The sequence below is a fragment of the Lithobates pipiens genome, unplaced genomic scaffold, assembly GCF_037356315.1.
Source record: "Lithobates pipiens isolate NorthernLeopardFrog02 unplaced genomic scaffold, aLitPip1_a1.2 Scaffold_30, whole genome shotgun sequence".
NCBI lineage: Eukaryota > Metazoa > Chordata > Amphibia > Anura > Ranidae > Lithobates > Lithobates pipiens.
In genome coordinates, this window is record NW_027507791.1 from 140,092,165 (window position 1) to 140,104,539 (window position 12,375).

At 44.8% G+C, this 12,375-nt stretch overlaps 1 protein-coding gene across 1 annotated transcript in view; it reads right to left on the bottom strand.

Annotated features, from left to right (window-relative positions):
- Positions 1–12,375, bottom strand: part of CHP1 (calcineurin like EF-hand protein 1) — a 165,645-nt gene that overhangs the window by 78,247 nt on the left and 75,023 nt on the right. The window contains exon 3 of the mRNA XM_077464917.1: positions 2,173–2,253. Coding sequence (XP_077321043.1) covers positions 2,173–2,253 — 81 coding nt within the window. The remainder of the gene's footprint in view (positions 1–2,172; positions 2,254–12,375) is intronic.

Below are 12,375 nucleotides of genomic sequence, written 5' to 3' on the forward strand. Positions count from 1 at the left end.
GGTACCATTCAATTAGGCCTAAAAGACACTTTGAATGGATCCAGCTGCATAGCTAGCCCCAGCAAGGATTGCTCCAGTAGAGCTCAGCACATCTTCACTCATGACCAACACCTTAGGCCCTGGTGAAAAAAAAAGCGGAGGTATTCCCGGTATGGGAGGGGTTATATAGGGAGACAACTTCCTGTTTAGGATGCGTGTCCAGCACCTAAAAAGGTGGCCTATAACCAACATAGCAATTACTATGGCTCTGTGTCCCATGATGTACGATTAAAGAAATAATCTTTACATAAGTGATTACACTCCGATTCTGATGGTTAATGCATATACATTTTTAGAGGGCGAATAGTGATGCCTATACTTTATATTTTCCTTGATTTTGGTAAACGTGAAATAGCAGGCACCCTATTCACTCAATATGTATACACCTGCAGTACAAATAAAATGTACCGTATATACTCGAGTATAAGCCGAGATTTTCAGCCTCTTTTTTGAGGCTGAAAGTGCCCCCTCGGCTTATACTCGAGTCACCGCTGTCTGACTGCTCGATCAGCGTATCGAGCAGACAGACGGCGGACATTAAAATTCAAAAGCCGCGCCTCCTTCTCCGCCTCCGATAGGCGGAACACTGAATTTCCCAGCAGTCAGTGTTCCGCCTATCACGGACATCCGTTCATTCTCATACTACGGACGAGTATGAGAGGATGTCCGTGATAGGCGGAACACAGGCTGCTGGGAAATTGAGTGTTCCGCCTATCACAGGCGGAGGACAGAGGCGCGGCTTTTGAATTGTAGAATGGCCGCCGAGAAGAGCGGCGATCCTGGAGCGGCGATCCATCGGCACGACACGGGACGGAGGAGGCACGGGACGGAGGAGGCACGGGACAGAGGAGGCACGGGACAGAGGAGGCACGGGACAGAGGAGGCACGGGACAGAGGAGGCACGGGACAGAGGAGGCACGGGACAGAGGAGGCACGGGACAGAGGAGGCACGGGACAGAGGAGGCACGGGACAGAGGAGGCACGGGACAGAGGAGGCACGGGACAGAGGAGGCACGGGACAGAGGAGGCACGGGACAGAGGAGGCACGGGACAGAGGAGGCACGGGACAGAGGAGGCACGGGACAGAGGAGGCACGGGACAGAGGAGGCACGGGACAGAGGAGGCACGGGACAGAGGAGGCACGGGACAGAGGAGGCACGGGACAGAGGAGGCACGGGACAGAGGAGGCACGGGACAGAGGAGGCACGGGACAGAGGAGGCACGGGACAGAGGAGGCACGGGACAGAGGAGGCACGGGACAGAGGAGGCACGGGACAGAGGAGGCACGGGACAGAGGAGGCACGGGACAGAGGAGGCACGGGACAGAGGAGGCACGGGACAGAGGAGGCACGGGACAGAGGAGGCACGGGACAGAGGAGGCACGGGACAGAGGAGGCACGGGACAGAGGAGGCACGGGACAGAGGAGGCACGGGACGACGGCGGCTCGGGACGACGGCGGCTCGGGACGGAGGCTTGGGACACAGGTAGGCTGGACACACACACAAGGCTGCACGGACACACACACACACACACACACACACACACACAGGGATGGATGGATGGATGGATACACACACACACACACACAGGGATAGATGGATGGATGAATACACACACACACACACACACACAGGGATGGATGGATGGATACACACACAGGGATGGATGGACGGACACACACAGGGATGGATGGATGGATGGATGGATGGACACACACACAGGGATGGATGGACGGACACACACAGGGATGGACGGACACACAGGGATGGACAGCCATGTCTCACCCTCGGCTTATACACGAGTCAATAAGTTTTCCAGTTTTTTGGGGGTAAATTGGGGGCCTCGGCTTATATTCGGGTCGGCCTATACTCGAGTATATACGGTAACTGCTACAAAGCTCCAGTGTTATAAGAAAGTGGTGTTCTTCCAAATCCAGAGAGGCAACTGACACTTTCTAATAAAACTTTGGATAGAAAAACCATTAAAAAGGAAACATTAGCGCAACATCAATTGTGCTCATAATTGCTAAAGTTCCACATTTCTTAGCTTGATAACATGATTATAATCAATATTTTCCAATGTAACTCTTTATTTTATTTTTTTTTATTTTTTTTTAAAGGACTGAAACTTACCCTTCAGAGAAAAATGCATTAATAATTCGGTCACCCAAGGGGTTTATCGCTAGTTCTGGTATTCGCTGAAAGTCTTCACGGCTATTAGAAAAAAAAAAATAAAAAAAAAAAAAAAAAGGTCTTAAAAACAAGATTCAAAATTTCCTTGGTATACTTTAAAAGGAACAGTAATACTTCTCAAAGTATGTGGGCAAGGTAATGACAGCCAAGATTCTGCTATGCTGCATACATTTACTCACAAGACCAGCAAATCCAGCGAGGACTTCTCCTGCACTGCTGTCCTACAGGTCCCACCACCTTCCTATTGTAGATCATGGGGCTGGTTGTCTACTGGGTTTCTGCAGCCAGCTCCCCGATGACAGTGCATTTTGCAAATAGATGAGGTACCATGGTTATGCTAGCTTCCCTACTAGCTGACATTACATTTGTAGTCCACAGAAGTAAACGTGACAGGAAGGACTGCTTGAAATTTCAATGCAGAGCAGGAAGTTAAGAGCTCACTAGCTTTGAGAAATTTCAACAGGTAGGTTTCTATACTTGTAACAAAAGGGGAACTGTTCATATATTCAACATACTGATTATTTTTGTTTGTTTTTTACCCATACACAAAATTATGGGGTTGATTTGCTAAAACTGCAAAAGTGCAAAATATGGTGCAGCTCTGCATAGAAACCAATCAGCTTTCAGGTTTTTTTTTTTTTGTCAAACATGAATCAGCGGGTCCAGTGGACTTGGAGTCCGCTGCTCCCAATATGTCCAATCACTGCGGGGTGCCAGCAGCACGCGCCCCAGACCTGGACGTGCAGGATCACATACAGGTGCGCGATATTGCCCAGGAGTGCCACCATGGTCAGCAAGGGGTTAAGCACTTCCCAAGCGCCTCAATACATACCGTATAGGTGGCTGAAGGGCACAGCTGCGTAAACCACCGTATAGGTACCTCAGCCCCTGGGAGAGGGCGAAAAAAAATTCTAGCAGTTGCCATGTATTAGGGATATTCAACTTTACTAACTATGCAACTATGAATAGAGGCCCAAGGATTGTGTGAAAAAGGAGGAGGAGAATAATCCTCAAGCTACAAACTTTATAATATTGCTTAGTGACATCAGCCAACAGTTGAAAACTGGTCACAGTACAGAACTAGGTGCACGCTTGTGACCTTTGGCCCTAGTTCTCCTTTAAAGTGATGTACAAGCACTTTTACCTACAGGTAAGCCTAAATTAAGGCTTAACTGTAGGCGCTGGAAATAATCTCTTAATCTTCTACGGTTTAGGAGACCTCTACAATAAAGCCATGCGCCGATGTTTACGGCGCATGCACACTTTAGAGAGGGCAGATTGTGCCGTTTCTAAAGGGGGTCATACCGTGACTGATTGCTCCCACATGCAAGAGTAGTGAAGATGGGCACTCGCTGCTAGTGGGAAAAGAGGTGAAATCGCAGGCTTCATTTTCAGGTAAGTGACACATAATAGGCTAGTATGTGATGCATACTAGCCCATTATCCTTTACCTCTGCATGGAAACAGAGGAAGCAAAACCCATCAGGGTTTACTTTCTCTTTAAGAAGTTAAAGACTGCCTCCAGGTGAGCCTGTTCGGTTTGGTATATTGCTATATAAAGTATGTTCTCATAGTTTGGAAACTGGATAGTTTAAAGTCAGAGACCACATTTATCAGAAGTGTCATGACATGGCGTCACCCAAGGACAATTTTAGGTACTGTATATTACACGGGCCTGCACAATTTTAAATCTTGACATTTTGGTATCCATTTACTTACTCAACACAGCATGATCTATAATTTTTAAAACACAAAATTAGTCATAGTTGCAAGTCAATCTATTTCACCCAAATAAAAATACAATCCCATATACACAATCCTTTACCCATAGGAAGGAAAAATAAATAAATAAAATGAAATAAATAAAAAAAAAAAAAAAACACACAACACACGCAAAGCTGGTCTATGTGGTCTTAAACTCTCCAGTATCTTCCCGACTATAGAAGTTAAAATAACAGGTCTATAGTTAGTTACTTGGTAAAGACATTGATTACTTTTTAAATATGGGCACCACATTGCGCCAGTCCAGTCATTAATGAGTCCCTACATTTTTGAAACCATGGCCTTGAAAATGACAGTTCAATACTTTTAGGAACCGTGGGTGGATGCCATCTGGTCCATGTGCTTTATCCACCTTTATTCTGTCTAAATATTTCCAGACCATATCAGTTTTGATCTATTGTGGATCATTTGGGGCTGTGTCACTACCGCCCCCATTATGGACATGAGCTCCCCCATGCTCCTTTGTATACACAGAGCTGAAGAAAAGTATTTAATAAAAACTTGCTCTTTATAGCCATTTTAAACTTTGGCCGTGAGCCACATAAAAGTTTAAAAGGCTAAAATCTATTGTCCATGGGAATGTACTTCGCGGTGAGTTTACAGTCACTTTGAAGCATTACCATTTCGGTTGTGTCCATTGTTGCCAATATTCCCTCCTAGTCCAAGTCCTGGAGAGCAGCCCTCATCCTTGTAAAATTTGCTCTCCTAAAAGTTAAGCGTTTATCTTACCCACGTTTGTAGCCTACAGCCAACATTAAATTAAATCATGTTATGTCACTGCCACCCAAATCTTCTTTTATACCTATTGGTAATATGCTCTGCATGGTTTAAGATCATCAGGTCCAGTAGAGTGTCATTCCTAGTTGAGCCTCAAACTGGACCATAAAATGGTCTTGCAAATAGGTTTATAAATTTTTGCCCTTTAACTGTCTCAGCAGTGCCATTATTCCAGTCAGTCTGTTTCCAGTTAGTTAAAATCCCCCATTATCACTGTCCCAGCCTTTTCATCTGTGCAAGGAGCAGAGTTTCCACCTCCTCACCAACACTGGGAGGTCTATAACAAAGTCCAATAATAACCTTTGTAGTATGTACACCCATGTACAGTTCCACCCATAATTCTTCAGACTCACCACACTATCCATCAACTAGGTCCTCTTTCACACAGACACCACTCCTCAATTTTATCCCGTATTTCTGAAAGCATAGCCAGGAATAACCCAGTCATAAGAATGAAGCAAAGATTCAGCAATACTAATTAGATCATAGTTGCTCTTGTGCACCAGTAGGTAGGTGTTTGTATGCAATAAAATGCATTTGAGTGCATCTTTTCCTGAAAATCTGGAGTTTGATAAAACGCCTGTGCAAATATCTACGATATGCCACCATTTTATTCTCCAGGGTCTCTGGGGGTTCCATGTAATTTATTATTTTCTTACATCAGGGGACACAGCCATAGTACTTACTATGTGGGTTATAGGGCCACTGATAGGTGATAGACACTGGCACACCCTAAGGCAAGAAGTGTACTCCCTATATAACCCCTCCTACTACTGAGAGTCCTCAGTTTTTTCACCAGTGTCCAAGATGTTGGTCACAAGTAAAGATGTGCTGTGCTGAGCTCCACTGGAAGCAATCCTTGCTGGGGCTAGCCATGCTGACTGGATCTGTTCAGATGTCCTTTCACGGGCATCGTGTCCAAATAAATGAGGTTTTGCTTACAGATGCTTCCTCTTTTTAGAGCGCTGGACCCTGGGATCCAGTACTTTTTGGTAGCAAAGCCATAAAGTTTTTACTGGCAGGGTGCTGTCGCAGGTCCAGGATTGTGGGTAACCTCTAGGTTCCCCTGTTCCTGAAGGTTTCAGAGCCCACCGCAAAGGGTGAAGATTGGGTTTCTCAGATAACCCTGCAGCGAGGAAAGGTAAGATTTTTTTTAGCCACAGCACCACAAGCAGTCTCAAATTTCGACACATCCTTTAGCTAGATTAAGGGCTCAAGGCATAACAGTCCTAGCCCATTTACACAATTTACTTTTAATAGATCATTCAGTCTCAGGTCTAAACCAGAGTCTGGTCACAGCTGTAAACCACCTGGAATCTCTCGGTTGGATACTCAACCTAGAAAAATCCTCAAAACCTTCAAGGAGATAACAGTACTTGGGGCTGGTCATAGATACCGTAAAGAAGGTATTCTTGCCCCAGACAAGAATCAGTTCCATTATTGGACTAATTACACTTATCAAAGCAAGGAAAAGTCCTTTCATTCGGTTGTGCATGAGATTGTTGGGAAAAATAGTGGCCTCCTTCGAGGCCATCCCTTACGCGCAGTTTCACTCAAGACTGCTTCAAAGCACCATCCTGTCGGCCTGGAACAAAAAGGTTTAGGCCTTGGATTTTCCAATACGCTTAGCTCCCAGTGTAAGTCAGAGCCCAAACTGGCAAGTTGATATCCAGCAACCTCCAAACAAGGGGAAAAAAATAAAATAGGTTTCTACCAGTTTCCTGGAAAGTGGTGACAACAGATGCCAGCCTTCTAGGCTGGGGAGCAGTCCTGGAAGAAGATTCTGTCCAGGGGAGATGGTCCAAGTTAGATTCGGGCAGTACGTCTGGCCCTAAAGTCTTGGACGGTCAGACTAAGGGATTGTCCTGTCAGGATCCAATCCGACAATCACTAGGGGGGCACAAGAAGTTGTGCAGCCCAAAAAGGCAAGTCATGTTCTAGCTTGGGCAGAACACAACATTCCTTGCCTGTCAGCAATGGAGAATTGGCAGATGGACTACTTGAGTCGCCAACATTTCTGGGGGGGGGGGGTGGTCTCTTCACCCCATCTTCCTACCAATATGTCAGAAATGGGGTATTCCAGACGTGGACCTGTTCGCGTCCAGATTCAAACAACAAAGTCGACAACTTTGTGCCGAAAACAAGGGATCCGCTAGCATGCGGAACAGACAAATTAGTCTTCCCATGGGATCAGTTTTCACTGCTCTATGAGTTTCCGCCAGTTCTGCCATTTCTGCGTCTTCTTCGCAGGATCAAGCAGGAATGAAAGGATGTAATTCTGGTGGCCCCAGCGTGGCCCAGAAGATCTTGGTTCGCCGAGATCATAAAGATGGTGGTAGGAGTCCCTCGGACTGCAATTATGGCCAGAACTTCTCGCATCCAGGTCCGGTATTCCATCCTACCTTACAGGTGCCAAATTTAACGGTTTGGCTAGTGAGACCCACATTCAAGGATCATGGGTTGTCTCCTTCGGTAGTGCCTACCTTGATTAATGCCAGGAAGACTTCTTCCAGAATCATTTACTATAGAGTCTGAAAGGCATATGTTTCTTGGTGTGGATCCAGGGGATGGCATCCCAGGAAATAGGTCATAGGTAGGATCCTTGATTTCCTACAAATGGGATTAGAAATGAAGTTGGCCTTGAGTACCATCTAGGGCCAGATATTGGCCTTGTCAGTATTTCCCCCCCCCCCCCCAACAGCCTTTTACTTCCCACTCTCTGGTGCGTAGCTTTCTTCAGGGGGTAACACAGATTAATCCCCCTATCAAGGCACCTCTAAATATTTGGGATTTAAATTTGGTCTCATCGGCTTTGCGGAATCAGCCGTTTGAACCTTTATGGGAAATTCCCTTGGTTCATTTGATTACAAACCTTTCCAGTTGACATTTCTTATGCTAGAAGAGTACTGAAACTAGCGGCTCTTGTAAAGAGCCATAATTGATCCTGCATAAGGATAAGGTGGTTTTAAGTCCTCATCCTGATTTCCTACCAAAGGTGGGGACAGGTTTTCATTTAAGCCAGGATATTATTCTTCCTTTATTCCCAGAGCCTCAATCTAGCGAAGAGAAGGCACTACATTCCCTTGATGTAGTTAGAGCAGAGTCTATTTAAAAGCGACCACTCAGGTTCGCAAAACAGATGCTTTGTTTGTACTGCCAGAGGGTCCAAAATGTGGACAGACAGCGTCAAAATCTACCATTTTCCAGATGGATTCGTCAAGTGATTGTTCAAGCTTCAGCTTAAAGAAGAAAATTCTTCCTTTTCATGTTAGAGCACACGCATCCAGGGTGATTAGTGCCTCTTGGGTGGTGCATCATTAGGCCTCTATAGCTCAGATCTGCAAGACTGCAACTTGGTCTTTGGTTCATACGTTTAGCAGATTTTATCAAATCAATGTTAAAGGTCATGAGTATATTGCCTTTGGGCGCAGTATACTGAAGGCTGCAGTATGAGTCCTCTGGCCTCCTTTTTGCCCTACTTTGTAGTGTCTCCCTCCCTTCAGTTGCCATTGCTATGGGACATCCCACATAGTAAATACTATGGCTCTGTGTCAAAAACCTGTAAAATCCTTTTCTTTGATGTACATCAGGGGACACAGAGGTCCCTCCCTTCTTGGTATACAATTGTATTGCTTGGCTACAAAATTGAGGACTCCCAGTAGTGGGAGGGGTTAAATAGGTAGTACACTTCTTGCCTTAGGGCGTGCCAGTGTCCATCACCTATCAGTGGCCCTATAACCCACATGATAAGTACTATGGCTTTGTGTCCCCTGATGTACATCAAAGAAAATGATTTTACAGGTAAGCAGTTTTAAAAATCCTGTGGTTTTTTTCTAAAGTACAGAGCACAGGATCTGTGTCATGTAATGACCTTAAACAGCTGCCCAATGCTGAAAAGCCTATGAAGCACAAACAGATCTGGCAGAGTGCACCCAAGAGAAACTCAAAATGAGGATTACCTAATCCACCTAGCAATTGTGGAGTGAGAAGCAGGGAGCCCCCTGCAGTAACCCGCAGAACCTACAAATAAGCCTATTGCCTGAAAGAGGCTGTAGCTGAGACAGTGTACAGTTTGGATCATGTCAAGACAGTGAACAGGATTTTTCAGAGTGGAACATGAGGCAAAAGAAAGGTCCTGGTTGAGGTGGGAGTAAATAGAACAAATGGACTTTGTAACACCAAGACAGGCTCATTACAAAATAAGGCTGACAGCTAGAGGCGATTGCAAAAAGGAAGGCAAAAAAATAAACCTTGCAAATAAGGGATATTTTCCAATATCTGACCTAAGGGGTTACAAGGGTAGCCGAGGAGAGCCGGCCAGTAATCTGGGCATGTCCAGCACTGACTAGAAGGAAATTTCTGTGAGGCCCAAGATTCTTAAACTGATACAAAATTGAGGGGGGGGGGGGGGGGGGGGGGATGTGGTGGTCGTATGGATGCAGGAAAATCCTGGACAGGACTTGAGCCAATGTAAAGCCTAGGTACACAAACTGGTGAGTTTGCTCCAAATGACAAACCTCCTGCATACACACGATTGGGACTTCCAACAACAAATGTTCGATGTGAGCTTGTTGTTGGAAATTCTGACCATGTGTAGGCTCCATTGGACATTTTTTGTCAGTCTCCGGCAAACAAAATTTCAGAGCTGGTTATCAAAATTTTCCGACAACAAAATCCGTCGCTGTAAATTCCCAATCGAGTGTACACAATTCAACGCACAAAATTCCAAGCATGCGCGGAATAAAGCAGAAGAGCCGCACTGGCTATCGAACTTAATTTTTCTCGGCTCGTCGTACGTTCGTTCTTGACGTTCAGCGTTTGACATTTGTGTGACTGTGTATGCAAGACAAGTTTGAGGCAACATCCATTGGAACTAAATCCAGGATTTTGTTGTCGGAATGTCCAATCGTTTGTACACAGCATTAGTTTGAGGATCCAACCAAACCTGTGAAGAGTCTGCATGGTCTTCTGGACATTGGCTGTCAAGGATAAAGACTAACATATAAATAAGTGCAGCACTTAAAGGCACCTATAAGTGAAAATATGCATTTAGAAAAAACAGATGGTATTGGTAAAAAAAAAAAAAAAAAAAAAAAAGTTCACTAAAATCCAAAATAAGTATGAATAGTCCCAAAATGAATCTCTATGGATCTCAAAGTGGTGCATCTGGGACTTTTTGAAATTGTCAGATGGCATTCATGGCAGTATAACTCACAACCTTCTCAGACCTCAGAACCTCTTGAGAGTGGATTATAAGCAGGTTAAAGAAGGTAGGTACTCTTACCAGATGGGTTGGACACATCCACCTTATAAAAGTGTGTCATACGAGCTCATGGGGGGGGGGGGGCTCCAGCCACACGCCCTAATACACCAGCCGAATTAGGTTTTCCCCTCGGGATTCCTTGCGATCTCTAGATGGAAAAGGTGGATGACGTTTCTGAACAGTGAATTGATGTGGGACTTGGTGCCAGAAATCTCAAGGATTCACCATAGGGGGGACAAAACACAAAAAACGCCTTGCATGGTGAAATACAACCAATGATGGTTTATTGAAAATATTCAATGTGCTTTGTCCCCCCTATGGTGAATCCTTATGAGATTTCTGCCACCAAGTCCCACAGCGATTCACGGTTCGGAATGATCGCAAAGAATCCCGAGGGGAAAACATAATTCGGCTGGTGTATTAGGGCGTGTGGCTGCTTTAAACTTCTCCACAACTTGATCCTTGGCCTGCATGAGGCAGTTTATTCACCAAGGTTCTCTAACAAACCAAGGCACATGTGTCAAACGCAAGGCCGACAGCCAAATCTGGACCTCCTGCAGCAACCCCTCATCTCCAACTCCCTATGTCTCAGCAGCCTGCTGCAGAGGGGGAAGAACTCCTACAGATTTTGCGCATCTTCAGCACCCCTTGAAGACTCCTTCCCTTGTCTTAGCCTTCAGCAGACTCCAGCTCTCCTCTGGTCCTCCTCTAGACCCTGCACTTTGCTTTTCAGCTCTACTTCTAGCTTCTTCCCAACAACCACACATGGTAAAAGGGGGTTGCACTGATGTCAAGAGCCCCTCACCTTTCCTTACATCTGATGTAAGGGGGAGTTGCTCTGGACATCTAGTCTTACAGCTACAACCAGCCCTTTGAGGGCAACCATCATGCTAATACAGCCTGCGATTAAATAGGAGTTGACACCCCTGCTCTAAGGGCTTCACAGAAAAGCTTTATTTATATGGATATCAAATTACACAGGTGGACACTAATTAGGTAACTTCTGAAGGTAATTGGTTCCACTACCTTTTAGTAAGGGGCATCAGTAAAAGGGGGCTAAATATAAATGCACTCCACACTTCACATATTTGTAAAATAAAAAAAAATAAAAAAACCCACCACACCATTTATATCACATAAAATACATTCAAGTTTTTGGTTGCAACATGACAAAATGTGGAAAATTAAGGGGTGTGAATACTTTTTCAAGACATTGTATTCCTTTAGCACACAAACTTGCCCAAATCACAATGGGAACAGTATACAGTGCTTTGCAAAAGTATTCACCTCCCCTGGCATTTGTGTTTTGTTGCCTCGCAACCTGGAATTAACATGGATTGTTGGAGGATTTTCATAATTTAATTTACAGAACATGCCCATAACTTTGAAGTTTTTTTTTTATTTTATTTTTTATTGTGAAGCAAACAAAAAAGTCAGTGTGCAGAACTATTCACGCCCCTAAAGTCAATACTGTGTAGAGCCACCTTTTGCATCTATCACAGCTCCAAGTCACTTTGGATAAATTTATGAGCTTGCCACTGGTATTTTTGCCCATTCCTCCTTGCAAAACTGTTCAAGCTCCTTCAAGTTGGATGGTTTGCATTTGTGAACAGCAATCTTTAAGCCCTCATACATGCCATTAGATTTTTTTGCAGATTTTGGTCTTCAGATTTACCAAAACCATACAATATGAGGTCAAACCTTAAGAGTTTCAATTACCATGCAATCAGGCAGGCCCTTGCACTACATGGTGTTGGTAAATCTGAAGACAAAAATCTGCAGAACATCTAATAGTATGTATGGGGCTTTAGTCTGACCACAGATAAGGTCTGGACTTTGACTAGGTTATTCCAATACATTTACACTCTTTGCCCTTAAACCATTCAAGTGTTGCTTTAGCAGTGTGTTTGGGGTCATTGTCCTGCTGGAAGGTGAGCCTCCGTCCTAGCCTCAAATCACACAGAGTGTTACAGGCTTTTCTCAAGAATATCCCTGTATTTAGCACCATCCATCTTTACCTCAACTCTGACCAGTTTGCCAGTCCCGACTGCTGAAAAACACGATGGCGTTCTTTGGGCGATGTGTTGCGTTTTCACCAGACATGGAGTTTTCTTTGATGGCCAAAAAGTTCTCCCACATGCCTTTTCACGAATTCAAAATGTGTAATTTTGTTTGTTTTTTACTTAAAATAGTAATTTCTTCTGCCCACTCTGTCATAAAGCCCAACTCTATGGAGTGTACGGCTTATTGCCATCCCATGTACAGATAACTCCAGTCTCTGCTGTGGAACTCTGCAGCTCCTCCAGGGTTACCTTAGGTCTC